The sequence below is a fragment of the Leptodactylus fuscus genome, chromosome 1 (genome assembly GCF_031893055.1).
Source record: "Leptodactylus fuscus isolate aLepFus1 chromosome 1, aLepFus1.hap2, whole genome shotgun sequence".
In the NCBI taxonomy this organism is placed as follows: domain Eukaryota; kingdom Metazoa; phylum Chordata; class Amphibia; order Anura; family Leptodactylidae; genus Leptodactylus; species Leptodactylus fuscus.
In genome coordinates, this window is record NC_134265.1 from 366,890,442 (window position 1) to 366,915,789 (window position 25,348).

Sequence of the window (25,348 nt, forward strand, 5' to 3'; positions counted from 1 at the left end):
TCCCTGCCTATCTGAATCTAATCACTATCTAGCCCTCAGCAGATATGTTTCTCTACCTATGTCTGACTGCAAAAATGGCGAATAGGGCGGCGGCCGTTCTTATGAATGGGAGGTCACATGTTTTCGGCAGCCAATGCGTTTTTTCAATTTTTTTTCACTGCCTCTGTTGTCGTAGTTCCTGTCCCACCTCCCCTGCCCAGTTATTCCTGCAAAAAACGTGCCAAGGAAGGTGGGAGGGGACACAAATTTTTACTGCGTATGCGGCCTGGTATTCGATTGTGAACGAATACATTGAACGCCATGATATTCGATCAAATACCTATTCGATCGAACGGCGTTCACTCATCTCTACTCCTAATTTATTTACTGTAGATGTAAGCTGGTGTTAGAGAACACGGTAGAACTTAGAAGGGACAGAATTATATTTGGAGGGAAGATTTGCTGTTTTTCAGTGTGCCATGTGATATTGTCAGAAACCTTGAGGTACCAAAACAGGAAAAAAAAAAATTAAGGAAAAAAAGGATTCTTCCCTTCTTTTCAGATTGGGGAACTTCACCAGAGAATTGTTGCCCTGGAATAATACAGGGGCCCTCACTCCAAAAGTACCAGGTCCTTCCCCTTCTTGCCCTCCAAAAATTAGGATCTTGCTGACCAACACAATGAAGGAATGTTCCTGTCCTGTCTGCACATCGGAATAGCACATAAGGGCTCGTTCACAAGGAGTAAACGTGCCGCGCAATGTGGCGCATTTACGGCGCGTGTACGCCGCATTTTTTTTTACGGTGCGCGATTGGAGACACATACAGAAGGTAAGAAGTCTTCCATTATACATGTGACTATGTAACGCTTCTGTCTGCCCTTATACATCATTATATAGGTTACATATAGGATTCCTCTACATCAGCTCTTCTCTTACTTTGCACTTACATTATTGGACATTACTTACATTTTTCAGTTTCTTTTTTGTGAACTACATTCTAATAAAGTCATTACGGTAAAAAAACTAACAAAAAAACTGGTTACACTAAAACAGATAGAAGAACTATAAGTATATAAATCCCCAAAACATCATCTATAGTTCTGTATATACAAAAGAGGAACAATAATCTGCAGTGGAGATGAGCGATTCAACATGACACCAACCAAATTCAGTCCAAAATTCCCAATTTTTGGAATAAATAATTTTTTGAATTCATTATGTGTAGAGATGAGCGAACAGTGTCCTATCGAACACATGTTCGATCGGATATCACACTGTTCGCCATGTTCGAATCGAATCGAACACTGCGTGGTAAAGTGCGCCATTACTCGATTCCCCTCCCACCTTCCCTGGCGCCTTTTTTGCTCCAATAACAGCGCAGGGTAGGTGGGACAGGAACTACGACACCGGTGACGTTGAAAAAAATAGATAGATTCTGGGTAGGCAGGGACAGGCTAGGATAGGAAGGAGAAGACAACCAACAGCTCTTGTAAGAGCTAAATTCCAGGGAGAAGCTTGTCAGTGTAACGTGGCACTGACGGGCTCAATCGCCGCAACTCAACTTTCCCAGGATCCTGAATGGAATACACTGACAGTGTATTCCCGTATACCCTATATACCCCCGATCCACGTTCCGACGGTGTGCCCCCCCCCACCTCCACCCCAGAAACTAACTTGAATACACTGGAAGTCCCCTAACAATAGAATTGGGGCTATATACACCCTCAATCCTTGCTACTGGTATATAGTGCCATTTTCTGACTGGGAATTCAAAGAATATATTGGGGTTACATACACCCTAATTTCCTCCATTTTCCACTCCCCTTCACACCATCTGTGGTGAAGCAATGGGATGCACTGAAGTGCACCCTCTAGCCTTGTGTGGGACAGGGACATCAGATGCCACTCCATTCCCCTCGTCTTCCTCCGCCAGCCAACGGTGCGAAGATGAGAGCTGAGAGCTCTGAATGTTTTCTGCCTAGCAGAGGCTAGTTCTCACTTACGAAAATGGCCACACTTTGACCTGTATATCAGTCACAATGGTGTAGGTTTCAAAGAAACATGGCACCAACAAGTTGAAAATGTGGGTCATGTGTGGACCGTGTTTGAGTCTGGCAAGCTCCAGATCTGCTACCAGGTTCCAGCCATTATCACAGGCCCAAAAATGCCTGGCCCCAGGTGTAGCAGGGAAAAAAACATTGCCATCTCAGCCAGGATGGCATCCCTGACCTCGGAGGCACTGTGCTGTCTGTCCCCCAAGCTGATGAGCTTCAGTACATCCTGCTGACATCTCCCCACGCCAGTGTTACAGCATTTGCTGCTAGTAGCTGGGGTGGAGGTTGCAGCGTAGTAGGCTTTCAGTTAACTCCTGCCATGAATTTTGGGCTGGGAGAGGAGATAGACCACCCCAGTTTGCACCCGGGGACCAGACTCCACCACATTCACCCTTCCTGTCATTAAAGATACGCAGCATCCCTGACCACAGGCGCTTGTCCATGTGTCGGTGGTCAAGTGGACCTTGCAGCAAAGCGCAGAGCTCTGGGCCTGACTGATGTTATGGTGCAAGGTGCAAGGCAGGGACAGCACACCAAGAGAAGTAGTAACGGCTATGCCCAGCATAGGGAGGTGCCCCAGCTGCCATCTGCTGACGGAAGGCCTGGGTATCCAGAAGCCTAAACACCAACATCTAAAGGGCCAGCAGTTTATCGATGAGGCCATTAAAGGCTTGGGGGAATCAGATGTGTTTCTCAGAACGCAGAACACCTCTTCTGAGATCACAAAGGAAGTTGGCAAGAGATGTGCAGTGCAGAAAAAAAGATGAGAAAATAAGTGTAGGCTGTAGAGCACAGAGGGATCGGAGAGGACAGAGCTGGTGTCGGCCAGGTATTCCCACAACATGCGCCTATACTTGTCCCTCCTGGTGACACTAGGCCCCTGAGTGGCAGTAATTTGTCCAGGGGGGCCATTAACGTGTTCTAGACCTAGGAATAAGTCTTCCAACAGGGTAGAGTTTTGCATGCTTTTGCTTCTATCCACTGTTTTTGCTGCTTAGCTTCCCTCCACATCTACACTGCTTTTGCCCCTAAAACTCACCCCAGTTTATGCCTCAGCTTCTACCCTGTTTTTTTGTTGAATTAGCTTCCTTCCACATCTACACTGCTTTCGCCCCTAAACATCACCCCAGTTTATGCCTTTACTTCTACCCAGGTTTTTTGTTGATTTAGCTTCCCTCCACATCTACACTGCTTTAGCCCCTAGACATCACCCCTGTCCATGTGGGGTGGGTGGCCTCATCATCCACCAACTCCTCTTCCTATTGCGCACTGTCCCCTTACTGCAAACCACACATGACCACAGCTTTCCCTGATGGCAACTGTGTCTCATCATCCTCACTGAGGTCCAGAAACGTCAGTGGCGGGTCCACAACCACAACATTGGAAGGAAATGGTGGATGCTGCAGTATTTCTAACACCTGTTCCTGGTGCTCGGGCCTGGTCTGTGTTGTACCCTGCACCCTGCTGAACGCAGCTGCCATATCCGGAGTTGTGATGAGCGCATGCTAATGTTTTGTGTCCACTGCTATGGATGGGATAGGATTTCACATAAGTCTGCCACCCATGGCCACTCATGGTTGAGCAACTGAGGGAGCTGACTTTGACAAATCCTAGGGTTTTGCAGTTGGAACTCCATCAAAGGTCTGTGCTGCTCACACACTCTGCTCAAGAGATGATATGTTTAGTTCCAGCAGTGTGGAGACGTCACACAACAGCCGTTGTTTGGGGCAGATACCGGCATTGTAGGAGTGCATAGAGGCTAGCGGCAGCAACTATAGACTTTCAAAACTATCCGCACAAGCGCCGCACTTTCACCAGTAGCTCAGGAACATTGGGGTACTTTTTTAAAAAGATTAGCAGCAATGAGTTAAAAACGTGGCCCAGGCATGGAACATGTTACGGGCTGCCAAGCTACAGAGCCGATCCCAGGTTACGGCTTGTATTATCACACATGACAACATGCCTGGGCCCAGGTGCAGTGGCAAAAACCACATTGCCGTCTCATCGAGGATGTCATGACTCATTTTGTAGGCAGTGTGCTGTCCGTCCCCCAAGCTGATGAGCTTCAGCACGGCCTGCTGATGTCTCCCCACGCCAGTGTTATAGCGTTTGCCGCTAGTAGCTGGGGTGGAGGTTACAGCGTAGTAGGGTTTCAGTCTACTCTTGCCATGAATTTTGGCCCGGGAAAGGAGATAGGGTACCCCAGTTTGCACCCCGGGACAAGACTTCACCACATTCACCCTTCCTGTCATTAAAGATAAGCAGCATCCCTGACCACAGACGCTTGTCCATGTGTCAGAGGTCAAGTGGACCTTGCAACAAAGCACGGAACTAAGGGCCCACCTGATGTTGAGTGACACGTGCTGGTGCAAGGCGGGGACGCCACACCAGGAGAAGTTGTGACGGCTAGGGACGGCATAGTGAGGTGCCACAGTTGCCATCAGGTTCAGGAAGGTCGGAGTTTCAACAAGCCGGAACGCCAACATCTCCTAGGCCAGCAGTTTAGCGATGTTGGCGTTCAAGGCTTGCGTGGGTGGGTGGTTAGCGGTGTATTTCTGCCGCCGCTCCAATGTCTGAGAGATGGTGGGTTGTTGTAAAGAAGCGCCTGATGGTGCCTTTGATGGTGCAGGAGAAGGAGATAAGACAGGAACAGGGGAGGATGAGGGAGAAGTCAACAAAGTGGCGGAGGCAGATGAAGTGATGTCCTGGCTCATCCTCTGGAGTGCATCGCCAGCACTGTGAGCAGAGGCAGTGGCATGAACGGCGGGCGACGTTTGTCCTGCCGTTGCTGCCTGCCATGATTCCAGTGCTTGGATTCCAAATGACGGTGCACTGAAGTGGTGGACAGGTTGCTCTTCTCAGAGCCCCTACTCGATTTCGAGAGGAAAATTGTGCAGACAACACTATATCTGTCCTCGGCGCATTCCTTGAAAAAACTCCACACCTTCGAGAAATGTGCCCTCGAGGTGGGAGTTTTTCGGGGCTGGGTACAAACTGGAACATCTTGGGAGATTCCGGGTGTGGCCCGGCTTCGCCTAAGCTGCTGACCTCTGCCTCTAGCTACCCTTTTTGGTGCTGCACCTGCCTCAACATCCACACTACTTTCCCCGCTTGACATCCGCCCTGTCCAGGTGAGGTCAGTGTCCTTGTCGTCCACCACCTCCTCTTCCAACTCCTGTCTCACCTCCTCCTCCTGCACAATGCGCATGTCAACTGGCTGCCCTGACAGCAACTGCGTCTCATCCTCGTCGATGAAGGTGGGTTGCTGGTCATCCGCCACCAAATCGACCGGAGATGGAGGAGACTCTAGTGTTTGAGCATCTGGACACAGATACTCGTCTGTTAGGTCCGTGGAATCGCGAAATGGAGGGGCAGGTTGCGGTACAGTCAAAGGAAGGGAGAACAGCTCTGGGGAGCAGGGACAGTTGGGGTTATTGTTCTGGGAAGATTGGGAATTTTGGGTGGAAGGAGGACAAGACTGTTGGGTAAGAGGAGGAGAGGAGGTAGAGGCTGACTGGCTGGTGGACAATGTGCTTTAAGCGTTATCTGACAGCCATTGCAAGACCTGTTCCTGGTTCTCGGGCCTACTAAGGTTTGTACCATTCAGCCTAGTTAGTGTTAAACTTTTGTGCAAAGCGCAGAACTGATGTTAACCGCCTGATGTTACGGGACACACGCTGGTACAAGGCTCAACTCACCCTAAGGGCCAAAAACACTGCTGGTGCAAGGCTTTACTCATGCCAAGGGCCTCAATCTCTGCTGGTAGCTCAGCTTAAGGTCCTGTAACTTTGTTTGGAAGGGCTCATGTTAAGGGCTAGAAAAGTGAATTTTGGAAGGTCTTACCACATCACACACACACACACACACACACACACACACACACACACTCAAAATGACAGTTAAGGGTGAGGGCTTTTGGAATTCCCATTGCCTATTCCATCCGTGGTTGTCATGGGGAACGTGATATAAAGGGGTGGTTGTTACTGTTTGTTGAGCTTAAATTGGGGTTTGTGTCCATCCATTTGGGGAGTAAAGAAGGTTTCCAGGTATTTTTCCACTTTGATAGAAGTTTTTTGGAAAGTGTAAAGTGTGTAGTTGTTAGGCTGTGATGTTGGGGTAATAGAGGGTCTTTGGTGTGTTAGATGCCCCCAGACATGCTTCCCCTGCTGTCCCAGTGTCATTCCAGAGGTGTTGGCATCATTTGCTGGGGTGTCATAGTGGACTTGGTGACCCTCCTGAGACTGATTTGGGTTTCCCCCTTAACGAGTATATGTTCCCCATAGACTATAATGGGGATCGAAACCCGTTCAAACACTCGAACAGTGAGCGGCTGTTCGAATCGGATTTCGAACCTCGAACATTTTAGTGTTCGTGCATCTCTAATTTTGTGCAATTCTAATAAAATGACGTCTGCCAGAGAGAGAGGAGCCCATGACCTGGAGCGGAGACCGGGCTGGATTCCCCATAATGCTACGAGGGCAACCAAGAGAATTTATGGAGACAGAAAGACAATGTCATTGCTGTCAGAGCTGCCGCATCACTATCACATGTCTCACATTCTATCACATTGTATTCAAGTGAAGTGACAATTAGTGACACAGACATCTCATTATCTTACAGAGATTCCCCTGGATTCCCCTTTTATACCATTTCTTATATTTCAGCTCAGTCTGTGTCACAGTGACAAGTTAATGACACATAAATCTCATTTTGTTGCATAGCGCTCCCCAGAAATTGCCGCAGTTCTCATTTATACATCATTACTAATAATACAGATTTACTATTGTGTAGGGGGGAGTTTGGGGAACATTTTGGTTATATAGTTTAATAAACTGTTTTACTTCGTTTTTGTGGGAAAAAAGGCTCTAAAGTTCTCCCTAGTAAAGCTCTACCTAAGCTAGTCATGAGGGACTATAGGAGTGTGAGGTCACTGATGATGTCATAGTCATGGCTATTATGGAAGAAATCCAAACATGAATGCTGCCATTTAGTGAGGACGGAGATCACATCAGACCGGATATATTGGAGCAAACACTCACACTGATGTAACAAGGGATGGAGGAAGAACAAGAGACTCCATATCTCACTGACCTGGGGACACCTCATGGGACACTTCACCTTCTGTACTTAACCCTTTGATGTCATATATGAAAAATCTGCTTGTGATATATCCAGTAAAGGTTCTTGTCTTCTCCTTCAGGTCCCAGTATCCCGCTGCTCAGAGCCATGTTTACCTGGAAGCAGGAAGAAAACAAGAGAAACAATTCACACCTGCTGCTATGACTGCGCGCCATGTTCAAAGGGAGAGATCTCCAATATAACCGGTATATGATAGTAGGAGTAGTAGTACTGTCTTACCAGTGTGATGATGTTCTAGTAGGAGTAGTAGTACTGTCTTACCAGTGTGATGATGTTCTAGTAGGAGTAGTAGTACTGTCTTACCAGTGTGATGATGCTATAGTAGGAGTAGTAGTACTGTCTTACCAGTGTGATGATGTTCTAGTAGTAGTAGTAGTACTGTCTTACCAGTGTGATGATGTATCTAGTAGGAGTAGTAGTACTGTCTTACCAGTGTGATGATGTTCTAGTAGGAGTAGTAGTACTGTCTTACCAGTGGATGATGTTCTAGTAGGAGTAGTAGTACTGTCTTACCAGTGTGATGATGTTCTAGTAGGAGTAGTAGTACTGTCTTACCAGTGTGATGATGTTCTAGTAGGAGTAGTAGTACTGTCTTACCAGTGTGATGATGCTATAGTAGGAGTAGTAGTACTGTCTTACCAGTGTGATGATGTTCTAGTAGTAGTAGTAGTACTGTCTTACCAGTGTGATGATGTATCTAGTAGGAGTAGTAGTACTGTCATACCAGTGTGATGATGGTCTAGTAGGAGTAGTACTGTCTTACCAGTGTGATGATGTTCTAGTAGGAGTAGTAGTACTGTCTTACCAGTGTGATGATGCTATAGTAGGAGTAGTAGTACTGTCTTACCAGTGTGATGATGCTATAGTAGGAGTAGTAGTACTGTCTTACCAGTGTGATGATGTTCTAGTAGGAGTAGTAGTACTGTCTTACCAGTGTGATGATGCTATAGTAGGAGTAGTAGTACTGTCTTACCAGTGTGATGATGTTCTAGTAGGAGTAGTAGTACTGTCTCTTACCAGTGTGATGATGCTATAGTAGGAGTAGTAGTACTGTCTTACCAGTGTGATGGTGACCTAGTAGGAGTAGTAGTACTGTCTTACCAGTGTGATGATGTTCTAGTAGGAGTAGTAGTACTGTCTTACCAATGTGATGATGATCTAGTAGGAGTAGTAGTACTATCTTACCAGTGTGATTATGTTCTAGTAGGAGTAGTAGTACTGTCTTACCAGTGTGATTATGTTCTAGTAGGAGTAGTAGTACTGTCTTACCAGTGTGATGATGTTCTAGTAGGAGTAGTAGTACTGTATTACCAGTGTGATGATGTTCTAGTAGGAGTAGTAGTACTGTATTATCAGTGTGATGATGTTCTAGTAGGAGTAGTACTGTATTACCAGTGTGATGATGTTCTAGTGTTAACGTCAAAATATTGACTATATCATGGATCAATCAGTCAGTCCAAATTAAATGAGCATGTTTGTGCACAAATTGCTAATAATGAGACAGACACAGAGTTCCGTATCAAACCAGCCATGCTCTTCGCCCACCTCAGCATTACTGGCTCTTTATTGAAAGTACACACACTTTAGAGACAAAGAAAGGAGGGGTCACTGCCCCCTTGGCATTCCTGAGTTGTCCAGCTTCTATTGGTTTCAGTCCTTTGATGTCCAGCCTTCCTTCGTCCACCCAGACGACCCCCCTTGCTGTAATTTGAAGACTTCTTCCACGAGGCATGGCAAACAAGTTCCCTCTTGGAAATTCCTTTGTCTCAGAGTTGTAGGAAAAATTAGTATTTCCAAAACACATCATACATATAAAGTATATGAAACTTGATTCATGTTCTCAGACTTGACAATAGTAGGAGTAGTAGTACTGTCTTACCAGTGTGACGATGGTCTAGTAGGAGTAGTAGTACTGTCTTACCAGTGTGATGATGCTCTAGTAGGAGTAGTAGTTCTGTCTTACCAGTGTGATGATGGTCTAGTAGGAGTAGTAGTACTGGCTTACCAGTGTGATGATGTTCTAGTAGGAGTAGTAGTACTGTCTTACCAGTGTGATGATGTCCTAGTAGGAGTAGTAGTACTGTCTTACCAGTGTGATGATGGTCTAGTAGGAGTAGTAGTACTGGCTTACCAGTGTGATGATGTTCTAGTAGGAGTAGTAGTACTGTCTTACCAGTGTGATGATGTTCTAGTAGGAGTAGTAGTACTGTCTTACCAGTGTGATGATGGTCTAGTAGGAGTAGTAGTACTGTCTTACCAGTGTGATGATGTTCTAGTAGGAGTAGTAGTACTGTCTTACCAGTGTGATGATGGTCTAGTAGGAGTAGTAGTACTGGCTTACCAGTCTGATGATGTTCTAGTAGGAGTAGTAGTACTGTCTTACCAGTGTGATGATGTTCTAGTAGGAGTATAAGTACTGTATTATCAGTGTGATGATGTTCTAGTAGGAGTAGTAGTACTGTATTACCAGTGTGATGATGTTCTAGTAGGAGTAGTAGTACTGTATTATCAGTGTGATGATGTTCTAGTAGGAGTAGTAGTACTGTATTACCAGTGTGATGATGTTCTAGTGTTAACGTCAAAATATTGACTATATCATGGATCAATCAGTCAGTCCAAATTAAATGAGCATGTTTGTGCACAAATTGCTAATAATGAGACAGACACAGAGTTCCGTATCAAACCAGCCATGCTCTTCGCCCACCTCAGCATTACTGGCTCTTTATTGAAAGTACACACACTTTAGAGACAAAGAAAGGAGGGGTCACTGCCCCCTTGGCATTCCTGAGTTGTCCAGCTTCTATTGGTTTCAGTCCTTTGATGTCCAGCCTTCCTTCGTCCACCCAGACGACCCCCCTTGCTGTAATTTGAAGACTTCTTCCACGAGGCATGGCAAACAAGTTCCCTCTTGGAAATTCCTTTGTCTCAGAGTTGTAGGAAAAATTAGTATTTCCAAAACACATCATACATATAAAGTATATGAAACTTGATTCATGTTCTCAGACTTGACAATAGTAGGAGTAGTAGTACTGTCTTACCAGTGTGATGATGCTCTAGTAGGAGTAGTAGTACTGTCTTACCAGTGTGACGATGGTCTAGTAGGAGTAGTAGTACTGTCTTACCAGTGTGATGATGCTCTAGTAGGAGTAGTAGTACTGTCTTACCAGTGTGATGATGTTCTAGTAGGAGTAGTAGTACTGTCTTACCAGTGTGATGATGGTCTAGTAGGAGTAGTAGTACTGTCTTACCAGTGTGACGATGCTCTAGTAGGAGTAGTAGTACTGTCTTACCAGTGTGATGATGTTCTATCTGGTCATCTCATGTTACACATATCTGATCATCATAAAGCTACAAGAACAAAGCCAATCATTACAGAAAGTGACAGAATCTCAATAGAATAAAAGGATCTCAGTCCAAAATCAATACAAAAATACAATCCTTATATACATGAAGACCACAGCAGTTATTTGAAAACACCCCCAGAATATATATACATTACAATATATAACATAACAAACCAGGAGATGGCTAGTGATTAGAGATGAGCAAACACTAAAATGTTCGAGGTTCGAAATCCGATTCGAACAGCCGCTCACTGTTCGAGTGTTTGAACGGGTTTCGAACCCCATTATAGTCTATGGGGAACATATACTCGTTAAGGGGGAAACCCAAATCCGTCTCTGGAGGGTCACCAAGTCCACTATGACACCCCAGGAAATGATGCCAACACCTCTGGAATGACACTGGGACAGCAGGGGAAGCATGTCTGGGGGCATCTAACACCAAAGACCCTCTATTACCCCAACATCACAGCCTAACAACTACACACTTTACACACTCAATACCACCTCTCAGACAGAGCAAAAACACCTTGAAACATGTGTATTTGGGCCTTGGAGTGAGGAGAGCTTGTCACCAGCAGTGAATTTGGCCCTTGTAACAAGATAAGGTTGGCACCAACATTGTTTTTGAAAATCAGGGTGGATTGAGCCTCTAACCAGCCAAGTTTGGGGAAATTCATGGTGGTAGGAGCCTCTAACTAGCAGAGTTTGGGAAAATTTATGGTGGAACGAGCCTCTAACCAGCCCAGTTTGGGGAAATTCATGGTGCAGGGAGCCTCTAACCAGCACAGTTTGGGTAAATTCATGGTGGAAGGAGCCTCTAACCAGCCAAGTTTTGGGAAATTCATGGTGGAGGGAGACTCTAACCAGCCCAGTTTGGGGAAATTCATGGTGGAGGGAGCCTCTAACCAGCACAGTTTGGGGAAATTCATGGTGGAGGGAGCCTCTAACCAGCCCAGTTTGGGGAAATTCATGGTGGAGGGATCATCTAACCAGCACAGTTTGGGGAAATTCATGGTGGAGGGAGCCTCTAACCAGACCAGTTTGGGGAAATTCATGGTGGAAGGAGCCTCTAACCAGCCCAGTGTTAGGATGGGGTCCCGCAGATTTGCCTTCCGGCGCACAGCGCCACCTGCGGGCCAATCCAACCCTCGTTCCCGGCGGCGTGTGGTGAAGTCTCTGGAGACTAAGACTCAGTTTTCTCCGACTGAGCATGCTCGGTCTTTTTGGAGTCGCTCACAGCCTAAGTGCCAGTTCTCTCTGACTGAGCATGAGCGGTGAGGTCATGGCCACCGCCCTTATTGGGCGGGGACTTTCCTTTAAAAGTAGTGAGTCGACGCCCGCCCGGTGCTCACACTTTATCTGATACTACCAGTCCTAAAGACAGTAGTCCCAGGGAGAGTCTCCAATGTTTAGGCAGGTGGCAGTCTAGGGTGCTAGTAGATAGACCTGTAAATCCTGAAGGACTGTCAGCTCTACACCAAGGCCTGGAGCAATAGACATTGTTCCAGCCTGTGGAGCTGCAGCAGGTGTGGTTTCCAAGTTAGCCGTGCCCGCCCTGTCTAACACCGTTGGTAGCTCCTAGCTGTGTGCAGGAGCACCCCTAGCTACTGCAGGGGATTATGTTTGTCGCTGACCTGGGGTGAGTGTTAACCCTGGGCAGCTAGCTTGTGTTTGTTTCCAACCTGTTCACATTGGGAGCTGCACTGTCCATTCACTCAGTGAGTCTAACTGGTGAACTTGTGTTGCTCCCAATTCACACTGTGCTGTACCGCTGTACTGTCGCATTTTGACATACAGCCGCCCATAGGGCCTGTGGACCTCGCTGCAGTGCCTTGCAGCCCAAGAGATTCTGCGGTTTAAAAATATTATTTTTATATAAATATCCAGAACCATAACACCCAGTTTGGGGAAATTCATGGTGAAAGGAGCCTCTAACCAGCACAGTTTTGGGAAATTTATGGTGGAAGGAGCCTCTAACCAGCACAGTTTGGGGAAATTCATGGTGCAGGGAGCCTCTAACCAGCACAGTTTGGGGAAATTCATGGTGGAGGGAGCCTCTAACCAGCACAGTTTGGGGAAATTCATGGAAAAGGAGCCTCTAACCAGCCCAGTTTGGGGAAATTCATGGTGCAGGGAGCCTCTAACCAGCACAGTTTGGGGAAAATCATGGTGGAGGGAGTCTCTAACCAGCACAGTTTGGGTAAATTCATGGTGGAAGGAGCCTCTAACCAGCCAAGTTTTGGGAAATTCATGGTGGAGGGAGCTTCTAACTAGTGCAGTTTGGGGAAAGTCATGGTGGAAGGAGCCTCTAACCAGCACAGTTTGGGGAAATTCATGGTGGAAGGAGCCTCTAACCAGCCCAGTTTGGGGAAATTCATGGTGGAAGGAGCCTCTAACCAGCACAGTTTGGGGAAATTCATGGTGGAGGGAGCCTCTAACTAGCCCAGTTTAGGAAAATTCATGGTGGAAGGAGCCTCTAACCAGCCCAGTTTGTGGAAATTCATGATGGAAGGAGCCTCTAACCAGCACAGTTTGGGGAAAATCATGGTGGAAAGAGCCTCTAACCAGCCCAGTTTGGCAAAATTCATGGTGGAAGGAGCCTCTAACCAGCCCAGTTTGGCAAAATTCATGGTGGAAGGAGCCTCTAACCAGCCCAGTTTGTGGAAATTCATGATGGAAGGAGCCTCTAACCAGCAAAGTTTGGGGAAAATCATGGTGGAAGGAGCCTCTAACCAGCCCAGTTTGTGGAAATTCATGATGGAAGGAGCCTCTAACCAGCACAGTTTGGGGAAAATCATGGTGGAGGGAGCCTCTAACCAGCACAGTTTGGGGAAATTCATGGTGGAGGGTGCCTCTAACCAGCCCAGTTTGTGGAAATTCATGGTGGAGGGAGCCTCTAACCAGCACAGTTTGGGGAAATTCATGGTGGAAGGAGCCTCTAACCAGCACAGTTTAGGGAAAATCATGGTGGAGGGAGCCTCTAACCAGAACAGTTTGGGGAAATTCATGGTGGAGGGAGCCTCTAACCAGCACAGTTTGGGGAAATTCATGGAGGAAGGAGCCTCTAACCAGCCCAGTTTGGGGAAATCATGGTGGAGGGAGTCTCTAACCAGCACAGTTTGTGGAAATTCATGGTGGAAGGAGCCTCTAACCAGCCAAGTTTGGGGAAATTCATGGTGGAAGGAGCCTCTAACCAGCACAGTTGTGGGAAATCAGGGTGGAGGGAGCCTCTAACCAGCAGAGTTGTGGGAAATCAGGGTGGAGGGAGCCTCTAACCAGCAGAGTTGTGGGAAATCAGGGTGGAGGGAGCCTCTCACCAGCAGAGTTGTTGGAAATCAGGGTGCAGGTTTTCCTAAATCATCCCAGCTATTTGTTTATCCAGATTCCGCTTGAAGATTTCCATTGATGGAGCGCCCACCACCTCCCGTGGCAGCCTATTCCACTCTCTCACTACCCTCACTGTCAGAAAGTTTTTCCTAATGTCTAATCTGTATCTCTTTCCCTTCAGTTTCATCCCATTGCTTCTTGTACTTCCTTGTGCTAATGAGAATAGGGTAGATCCCTCTGCACTGTGACTACCTTTCAGATATTTGTAGACTGCTATTAAATCTCCCCTCAGCCTTCTCTTCTGCAAACTATCAGGATGGAGGGAGCCTCTAACCAGCAGAGTTTTGGGAAATCAGGATGGCGGGAGCCTCTAACCAGCAGAGTTTGGGTAAATCAGGGTGGAGGGAGCCTCTAACCAGCAGAGTTGTGGGAAATCATGTTGGAGGGAGCCTAGTAGGAGCAGAATTGTGCAACGCTTATGGTGGATGAGTATGAGGATGCGGAGGAGGAATTGGAGAGGTTGAGCACAAACATCGACTTTCATGTTGGGGTGCTTTACACAGGTGGGCACGAAAATGAAGGCTCTATCCAGTGGTGGTTCATTTTTATCAAAGTGAGCCGGTCGGCACTCTCAGCTGACAGGCGGGTGCGCTTGTCAGTGATGAACTGACACTGAACTGAACACCCTCTCAGATAGGACGCTGGCGGCAGGACAGGACAGCACCTCCAAGGCATATAGGGCAAGTTCAAGCCACAGGTCCAACTTCGACACCCAATACGTGTAGGGCGCAGAGGGATCGGAGAGGACAGGGCTGTGGTCGGAAAGGTAGTCCCGCAACATGCGCCTATACTTCTCACGCCTGGTGACACTAGGACCCTCAGTGGCGGTACTTTGGCGAGGGGGTGCCATCAAGGTGTCCCAGAGCTTAGACAGTGTGCCCCTTGTTTGTGTGGACCGGTGAGCACTTGGTCGCCTACTGGAGGAACTGCCCTCCCTGCCGCCAACGTCACATGCTGGAAACATCTCCATCATATTCTGCACTAATTGCTTGTGGCAAGCATTGATGCGATTGGCCCTCCCCTCTACCGGAATAAAAGAGGAGATGTTGTTTTTATACCGGGGGTCAAGGATAGCAAAGATCCAGTACTGGTTGTCCTCCATGATTTTGACAATACGCTTGTCAGTTGTAAAGCACCACCATCACATCATCGGACAACTCTTCTTCCTCCTCTTCCTCCTCCTCTTCCTCCATTAAACGCGATGAAGCGGACAGATGTGTGGACCTACTCTCCAGCTGTGACGGATCGGATGCTATTCCTGACTCCTCTGTGTGATCTGAGTTATCCCTGATGTCAATCAGGGATTCTCTCAGCACACACAAGAGCGGGATTGTAAGGCTCACCATCGCATCTTCAGAGCTCACCCTCCTTGTGGACTCCTCAAACACCCGTAGGATGTCACAAAGGTCTCTCATCCATGGCCACTCATGGCTGAGAAACTGAGGCAGCTGACTTTGTGGCACCCTAGGGTTTTGTAGCTGGTATTCCATCAAAGGTCTCTGCTGCTCAACCACTCTACTCAACATCTGAAACGTTGAGTTCCAGCGTTTGGGGATGTCGCACAAAAGCCGGTGTTGTGGCACATGCAGGCATTGCTGGAGTGATTTTAAGCTAGCAGCGGCTACTGTCGACTTGCGAAAGTGGGCGCACATGCGCCGTACTTTCACCAGTAGCTTGCTGCCCCACAGGAGTAGGCACGGGACGCCCTGTGGCTTCACCGCTAACTTGCTCCCCAGAACCATTCCCCCGACCTCGCCCACGGCCTCGTCCACGTCCCTTTCCGGGAGCCTTGCGCATTTTAATATGCTTTCCTTGCTTAAACACACTCAGAACCTGGGTGTATATGCCAAAACCAATAAATTGAGAGTGTATGCAGGCCCTAATTTATTGGGTGGGATTAACACTCAGAACCTGTGTGTTTATGCGAATATCAACAACTTAAGGAGGGATGCAGCCCCCAATATATTAGGGGAATTCACACTCCAAAACTGGCACTATACGCCTATAGCAACAATTGAGGGTTGTATGAAGGCCCCAATATATTTTGGGAATTAACAGTCAGAAAGTGGCACTATATGCCAATAGAAGGAATTGAGGGTGGTATGAAAGGCAAGCCCCAATATCTTTTTTGAATTTACAGTCAGACACTATATGCCAACAGCGCTGCACCTCTCATGAGGCGACCTGAAGCGACCGCTCCGGAGAGGGCGGCATTTTTGCTGTCCTAAGCCAGTCCAGGACAAGCTGTCCTGGACTGGCTTAGCATCACCGTTACTGAGCGGTGGATTGGGGCAGCCTTGTGGACGCAACGCTGCTGCAGCGGCCGCCCCTCACACTTAGCAGAGAGCAGGTCCTCTCCCTGCCTGCTCACACCGCCCGCGCCACCCCCTCCACTCCGATCTGGCCCCTCCGCTCAACCGAATTGAGGTTGTATGTAGCCCCAATATATTCTTTGAATTCCCAGTCAGACCCTGGCACTATATATCAGTAGCAAGAATTGAGGGTGTATGTAGGCCCAGTCCTATTGTTAGGGAACTTACTGTGTATTCAAGTTAGTTTCTGGGGTGGAGGTGGGGGGGCACACCTTTGGAACGTGGATCGGGGGTATATAGGGTATACAGGAATACACTGTCAGTGTATTCCATTCAGGATCCTGGGAAAGCTGGGTTGCGGCGATTGAGCCCGTCAATGCCACGTTACACTGACAAGCTTCTCCCTGGAATTTAGCTCTTATAAGAGCTGTTGGTTGTCTTCTCCTTCCTATCCTAGCCTGTCCCTGCCTACCCAGAATCTAAGCCCTAGCTAACTGAACGGAAACCTCCGTCCCCGGTGAATTGCAAGCTCAGAATGACGCGAACCTGGGCGGTGCTGGGCTTCGATAGAACACTGTTCGCTCATCTCTACTAGTGATGAGATAAGTCCAATAAGCAATGACATAGTGTATGTATAATAACTAATCTCAGAGCCGCCCTCATATTGTCATGTATATCTATTCTCGGGGTGGTGACAAGAAACCGCTGTGGTCTCATGTTTATAAGCATTGGTATTTTATGTTTGGAGTAAAATGGGTGAGCTCCTTGTTTTCTATTGGGATTACAGGTTCGGCCAATAGTAAAGGTAAGGCAGGACACATCTGTAAGACCATGTCATCCATCTAACCTCCTCAATGTTATAAGACCATAATGGCTAAGTGTTCTTTGCCTTGTCTTGTCATTGTAACATTCTAGGAATTATAATTTTTTCATTTTTCTCATTGTTCCCATATTGGGACGTTTCCTTCACACTGAGTTGTATGAACTTACTTATTAGCTTGTAGTAACTATTTCTGCACCAAGTCTTCCATTATCTTTCTCTACATTTCCCCATGGGACATAGATAAGATATGTTACCTTTATACGATGTGTCACAGGATTCCATTGATACTAAATATCTAGTTTGTTACATTTACTATTTGTTCCTGCAGGTCCTGAGAGTCCTGACTTTTGTTGTTATCAGACAGATCGGTCCTTTATAATATCTAATATGTAATGAAATCTCCCTACAGATGCCGACAGCTGCAGTAAGTGCCAAAGTGACAAGTGGCCGAATGAGAAGAGAGACCGATGTCTGCCCAAAGTAATGGAATTCATCTCTTACCATAATGACACCATTGCTTCTGTATCTTCCTCCGTCTCGCTCTTCGGATGTCTTGTGACCGGCTCCATATTTAGAATATTTATTTCCTACCGGGACACTCCTATTGTTAGAGCTAATAACCGGAACCTGAGTTATCTCCTCCTGGTCTCCATCATCCTCAGCTTCCTCTCTGTCTTCTTGTTTCTTGGTCGTCCATGTGATGTCACTTGTAGATTACGTGAAACCAGTTTTGGAGTCTTCTTCTCAGTGGCCGTCTCTTCACTTCTGGCCAAGACTGTTATGGTCTGTGTTGCTTTTAAGTCCACCAAGCCTGGAAGCCCCTGGAGACAATGGCTGAGTGTGAAGCTGCCCTATACCATAGTGTTGTTGTGTTCCTCCTTCCAGGTTGTCATCTGTGTTCTGTGGTTGTCTATTTCTCCCCCATTCCAGGACCTGGACACTCAGTCTTATCCTGAGAAGATCATCATTCAGTGTAATGAGGGCTCAGATCTCTGGTTCTACTCCATGTTGGGTTATATGGGGCTCCTGGCCGCTGTCAGCTTTCTTCTGGCTTTCATGGTGAGGACATTACCGGACAGTTTTAATGAGGCCAAGTACATCACCTTCAGCATGCTGCTGTTCTGTAGTGTCTGGATGGCCATGATCCCGGCTTATCTGAGCACCAGAGGGAAATACATGGTGGCCGTGGAGATATTTGCAGTAATGGCTTCCAGTGCTGGACTTTTAGCTTGTGTGTTTTTCCCAAAATGTTTTATTATTTTATTTAGATCAGAAATGAACAGAAAAACTGATCTGCTGGGGAGAAGAAAGGAATGACTGTAATAATAGTAATAAATGATGGTGTGTAATGTGCCATGTGGTAACATAATGCCCCTCCCCCACACCACTATTATACACTGTGCTAGGCAGAATATCTCTGTATTATATTCTATTATAAAGCTTTTGCCCCTATACCCCTGAAGATGCTGCTGCAGTGATACATATAGGGGGGGGGGGGGGGTTACTTTAGTGCTGTTGCAATGCAGGGTCACAATCCTTAGTGCTGAGTGCCCTGCAGATGATCGCTAGAGATGAGCGAACAGTAAATTATTTGATGTTCGTTATTCATTCCAAATAGCATCTCAATATTCGACTATTCGAATGAATATCAAACCCCATTATAGTCTATGGGAGAAAATGCTTCGTTTCAGGGGATCCCACCATTCGACTCAGGAGGGTCACCAAGTCCACTATGACATCTCAGCAAATGATGCCAACACCTCTGCAATGTAACTGGGCCAGCAGGGGGTGCATGTCTGGGGGCATCTAACACACCAAAGTCCCTGTATTACCCCACTATCACACACTTTACACACTCAAAAAACCTCTATCAAAGTGGGAAAATAGCTGGAAACCTTCTTTACTCCCCAAATGGAGGGACACAAACCCAAATTTAAGCTCAACAAACATTAACAAGCACCCCTTTAAATCATGTTGTCCATGACAACCACAGATGGAATAGGCAATGGGAAATCCATCAGTCCCCACCTGACCTGTCATTGTGGATGTGTGTGATATGGTAAGACCTTCCAAAATTCACTTTTATAGCCCTTAACGTGAGCCTGGATGAATGTAGTTGAGGCTGGGACCGGGTCGCAAACTGTGGTGGCCTGCTTTGTCTCCCCCAATATTCCTGGCAGGAGTGCTGAAACACCACCCTCCTCCTCCTCCGCCATTGAATTGACCCCAGCTACTGACGTGGGGAGACGTCAGCAGGTTGCACTGAAGATCATCAGCTTGGGGGACAGTGTGTTTTTCCCTGCTACACCAGGGGCCAGGCATGTTTGTCCTGGTAACGGTTCTGGAGCTTGCCAGCCTCCAACACGTTCCATGCCTGTCCTACTTCTAACTTAGTGGTACAACATTTTTTTAAAACATACCCAAATGTACACGAGCTACTGCTGAAAGTGCGCACTTGTGCACCCACTTTCGCAAGTGTACAGGAGCCGCTGCTAGCCTCCGAAGCCTCCAGCAACGCCTCCATCTGCCAGAACACCGGCTGCTGTGCAACGTCCCCACACGCTGGAACTCGACGTACCACATGTTGAGTAGAGTGTGTGAGCAGCAGAGATGGTTGGTAGACTTATGTGAAATCCTATCCCATCCTTTCCACTGGACACGAAACATTAGCATGCACTCATCACAACTCCAGATATGGCAGCTGCGTTAAGCAGAGTGCAGGGTACAACGCAGACCAGGCCCGAGCTGTGGTTATGAGCGGTTTGCAGTAAGGGGACAGTGAGCAATTGTGAGATGTTGGTGGACGACGAGGCCACCGACCCGATATGAACAGGGGTGATGTCTAGGGGCGAAAGCAGTGTAGATGTGAAGGGGAGCTAAGCAGCAAAAATGATGCCTAGAGACAAAGGCATGCAAAACTCTACCCTGTTGCAAGACTTATTCCTAGGTCTGGGACACATTAATGGCCCCCCCTGGCCAAATTACTGCCACTGAGGGGCCTAGTGTCACCAGGAGGAACAAGTATAGGCACATATTGAGGGAGTACCTGGCCGACCACAGCTCTGTCTTCTCCGATCCCTCTGTGCCCTACACTTACTGTATTTTCTCATCATTTTTTCTGCAATACACATCTCTTTTCAACTTCCTTTGGGATCTCAGAGGTGGTGTCCTCAGTTCTGAAAAACACATCTGAGTTCCCTTGGCAATTAGCGTTAAGAGAACCCTGAAGCAACCAACTGTAGGCAGCTACCATAGCATCCAGCACGGATAAATGCAGAGAAACAAGTTGTACCACTTACAAAGATGGTAACTTCAGTACTGCAGTTGGCAATGGACGGTGTAACGGGATTAGCTGAGGGATCGCTGTCTTGACCACTTTTTGGCACAAAATGAAAGTGCAATCCAGCCAAGTATGGTGCAAGGATATGATGCAAGGACACCTACACATCTGCCTCTGACACATTAGGGAGTTCACCCTCATCCACCCTTTTGGCCTGCACCATCATGCGCCTCTTCCCAGCCACTCCCCATCTCCCAGGCGTTTCATTGCAGGCAGAAGTACAGCACAAGCCACCCACATGCCCAAGTCTTTAGCGGCCTCATCTCAAAACTGCTGGCCCTGGAGATGTTGGTGTTTGTTTATGCTTCTGGATACCCAGGCCTAACGTCAGCAGATGGCAGCTGGGGCACCTCCCTATGCTGGGCCTAGCCGTTACTACTTCTCTTGGTGTGCTGTCCCTGCCTTGCACCTGCATGTGTCACGAACTGAACTCACTGGGTCTTGAACCCATGACTTCCTGACTATGTTCTGCGGCCTTAACCATTGCACTATTTGGAAACCTGTTTTGTTCTGTGCTTTACCTTGTCTGGTCTCTTCTGTTGGAGTAATTGGTTTATTAAGATCACCTGTTCTGTGGCCAATCACAGTTTAGCCCGTCCTATATAAACTCACAGCTCACTCCATCCTGTGCCTGATTATTCTGGCTGTCTGCTTCCTGTTGCCCTGAACCTCACCACTGCCTTGCTGCTCTTGTGTACCGAACCTTGCTAACGCCTGACTACGATTGATCTGCTCCTACCGTGTACCGAACCTTGCTAACGCCTGACTACGATTGATCTGCTCCTACCGTGTACCGAACCTTGCTAACGCCTGACTACGATTGATCTGCTCCTACCGTGTACCGAACCTTGCTAACGTCTGACCACGGTTTCTTCTACTTCTGAGGTACTTATCCTTCATTTATTACTATTTAAGTACTGTACCATTTGCCCCACCATTTGGACTCCAAATCTGATAACCAGAATCGTTACATAATAATCAGGCCCAACATGGAGGCCGGAGGGGCGGAGTCTGCTTTGTCACAGCATGCCTTCCAGATCTCGGAATTGCATAACCTTGTGTATGGCCTTCAAGGACAATTAAATGAAATGAAAAGTCAAGTCACTGAATTACAACAACAAGTAAATGAATTGCGTGCAAATTCTGCTGCTGTCAGTGCCACCTCTCAAGTTTACCGGATTCCACTACCAGAAAAATTTGGTGGAAAGAGACACTTGTACCGAGGATTCCTTAATCATTGCCGGATGATTTTTTCTACGCATTCCTCACAGTTCCCTACTGATAGGTCCAAAGTTGTGTTCATCATTGCCCTGCTAATAGACGATGCACAAGCATGGGCATCACCTTATTTAGAACAGGATGATGAGATTTTGGACAATCTGAAGGACTTTCTTGCAGCAATGGACTTAGTATTTGATGACCCCAATCGTTGCGCCACTGCTGAGGGGGCTCTGCGGGATCTTCGCCAGGGAAGACGCTCTGTTGCGGAATATGCTGCAGAGTTTCGGCGCTGGGCTTCTGATGTTTCCTGGAACACCTCTGCACTAAAATGGCGGTTCTATGGAGGACTTTCTGAATCTGTTAAAGATGAACTTGTTAAAGTAGAACTTCCAGCTGACTTTGAGGAGTATATACGGTTATGCGTCCGTATTGACCAAAGACTCCTGGAAAGGAAGCGAGAAAGACGAGGCTATTATGATGCAGGCACCTTCTCTCATTTACCTGAGGGACGGTTTCTCCCAAAGATGCAGACACCTTCTCAAACAGGTTCGGCCCCAGAACCTATGCAAGTAGATGCCATCCGGGGACCAATTTCAACTGCTGAAAAACGTCGCCGCCTTGCTGAAAGATTATGCCTTTATTGTGGACAACCTGGACATTATGTTCTTGACTGCCCTAAGAAACCTCAACGGGCAGTTGCGGCAACTGAGATTCAACCAAATTTGGAATCTTGTCCCCACTGTGCTTCTCTTAGTCTGGTGACACAGCCTCTGTTTTCCACCACACCATGTCCTGACAAAATGACCTCTAACCGACCTCATTTCACCTTACCAGTTCAGCTTTCATATGGTTCCTACAAGTTGTCCACTACAGCAATGTTGGATTCCGGTGCAGCTGGAAATTTCATGGACATTAAGTTTGCATTTGATAATCATATTGAGCACAGTGCAAGATCTTCACCAGTTGAATTAGTAACTGTTGATGGGTCACCTTTAAATTCTGGTCCTGTTACTCATGAAACTACTGAACTGGAAGTATTGATTGATCCCGGTCATCAGGAGAGGATTTGTTTCCAGTTAATCTCTTCACCAAAATTTCCAGTAATTTTGGGCATACCATGGCTCAGCATCCACAATCCTTCAGTAGACTGGAAGTCAGGAAATGTAACTTTCACTTCTGAATATTGTCAACAAAATTGTCATCTGAAGCAGCCTATTCTTTCACAGGTGGGAGCTACTGAAAGATCCAGCACTATCGCTGTCGAATTACCTGAACCTTATAAAGACTTTAAAGATGTTTGTGACAAAAGGAATGCCGACCAACTACCCCCTCACCGCGCATATGATTGTCCTATTGAACTGTTACCAGGTGCATCCATACCTTATGGACGCATCTATCCACTTGCAGAGATGGAGCTGAAGGTCCTGGATGAGTACATCAAAGAAAATCTGGCCAAAGCATTTATACGGCATTCCACTTCTCCAGCAGGTGCACCTATATTCTTTGTACCAAAGAAAGATGGCACATTACGTCCTTGTATTGACTATAGAGAACTAAATCAAATAACCGTTAAAAATCGTTATCCTCTTCCGCTTATTCCAGAGTTACTCGAGAGATTACGGTCAGCAAAGATCTTTACTAAGTTGGATCTACGAGGGGCATACAATCTTGTCCATATACGACCTGGGGACGAGTGGAAGACAGCATTCCGAACACGCTACGGCCATTTTGAATCCCTTGTTATGCCTTTTGGACTTTGCAATGCCCCAGCAACTTTTCAACATTTTATTAATGATGTCTTCCGAGATCTGCTGGATCAATTTGTGGTGGCGTATTTGGATGACATATTAATATACTCTGAGAACCTTGAAGAACATCGTAAGCAGGTTACCATGGTTTTGAGCCGTCTAAGAGAGAACCAACTATATATTAAACTGGAAAAATGTGAATTTGAAAAGACAGAAATTCAGTTTTTGGGGTACATCATTTCTACGGAAGGATTGCGCATGGACCCTAGTAAGATCCAAGCTATTTTAGACTGGCCTTCTCCCAAGAATGTCAAGGAGATCCAAAGATTTGTCGGCTTTGCAAACTTCTACCACAAATTTATTAGGAATTTCTCAAAAGTTATTAGTCCGATAACAAAATTAACCCAGAAAGGGATTCCTTATAAATGGTCTTCAAGTGCCGACGAAGCATTTAACCAATTAAAGACACTTTTTACTTCTGCTCCTATCTTAGTTCATCCTAATCCAGACCTCCCATTTATAGTTGAAGTGGATGCTTCAGATTCAGCAGTAGGAGCAGTGTTGTCCCAAAGAGTTGGAGATAAACAGTTGCTTCATCCTTGTGCTTTTTTTTCTTGCCTGATGTCTCCTCCAGAAAGAAACTATGACATTGGGAATAAGGAATTACTTGCAATTAAGAAAGCATTCACAGAATGGAGGCATCTTCTTGAAGGAGCATCTCATGTGGTTCAGGTTCTTACAGATCACCGAAATCTAGAATTTATTAGATCAGCCAAGAGACTTTCTGGTAGACAGGCTAGATGGTCTTTATTTTTTTCAAGATTTAATTTCATTATTTCCTACAGACCGGGATCCCGCAATGGAAAAGCAGACGCCCTATCCCGGATGTGTTCTGACATAACACAAGATGACACATCCGAAACCACCATCTTACCTGCTAAGAATTTTGTAGGGGCAATCATTTCTAAGGATATACTTCAGAAGATCAAAGAAGGTTATAATGGAGATCCCTTCCTTAATCATCCCCCCACAGATATTGATTTGGGGTTTAGAGATGGGGTTTGGACTCTTGATCAGTGTGTATATGTTCCTGAGACTACTCGATTAGAAATTCTGCGCCTTGTTCACGACTCTAAACCCGCAGGTCACATGGGAGTCGAAAAAACCAAAGAACTTTTGTCTCGTTCATTTTGGTGGCCCAAATATCAAGTGGATGTAAAGAAGTATGTTTCTTCCTGTCAAACCTGTGCTAGGAATAAGGCCCCTCGATCCTCACCAGTGGGATTACTTCAACCCCTTCCTATTCCATCTCGTCCTTGGGGTTCTGTTTCCATGGATTTTATTGTTGAACTACCATCTTCAAGAGATATGCGTACAATTCTGGTAGTGGTAGACCGTCTGACCAAAATGGCTCATTTTATACCAACAAAGGGGGTACCCTCTGCTGAAGAGACTGCAGAATTAGTCATCCGAGAAGTTTTCCGCCTACATGGCATACCCGACAATGTAGTTTCTGACCGTGGGGTACAATTTACCTCAAAGTTCTGGAAGAGTTTTTGTGCCACTCTAGGAATTGAAGTAAACTTATCTTCTGCCTTTCATCCACAATCTAATGGGCAAACTGAGCGCACTAACCAAACCCTTGAACAGTATTTGCGGTGTTACACAAGTTACCTCCAGGATGACTGGGTTAATTTCCTTCCTACAGCGGAATTTGCTTATAACAACTCCCAGCATTCTTCTACATCCCAGAGTCCATTTTTTGCCAATATGGGTTTCCATCCTACATTCATTCCCAACCTTCCAATTTCTTCTTCAGTTCCTGCTGTCTCCGACAGACTGTCTACTTTGAAGCAAGTTCAAGAAAAATTGACAAACGCTCTGCATGAAGCCCAAGATCGCTATAAGAAGACTGCTGATAGACATCGCAAGTCTTTTCCTTCCTTTGGTATAGGAGATAAGGTATGGCTCTCTACAAGGAATTTGAAGCTCAAGGTACC

At 46.6% G+C, this 25,348-nt stretch overlaps 1 protein-coding gene across 1 annotated transcript; it reads left to right on the plus strand.

The window, feature by feature from the left end:
* Positions 1-5,285: 5,285 nt before the first annotated feature.
* LOC142184553 (vomeronasal type-2 receptor 26-like) lies at positions 5,286-18,356 on the plus strand. The gene is made up of 3 exons (XM_075259895.1): positions 5,286-5,291; positions 7,235-7,358; positions 17,449-18,356. Exons 1-3 carry the CDS (start codon positions 5,286-5,288, stop codon positions 18,354-18,356), a joined length of 1,038 nt encoding a protein of 345 aa, XP_075115996.1.
* Positions 18,357-25,348: the final 6,992 nt, after the last annotated feature.

Coding starts and splice junctions, on each gene's coding strand:
- LOC142184553 (XM_075259895.1), top strand. Junction 7,359..17,448: donor AGAGATCTCCAATATAACCG/GTATATGATAGT, acceptor ATCTCCCTACAG/ATGCCGACAGCTGCAGTAAG.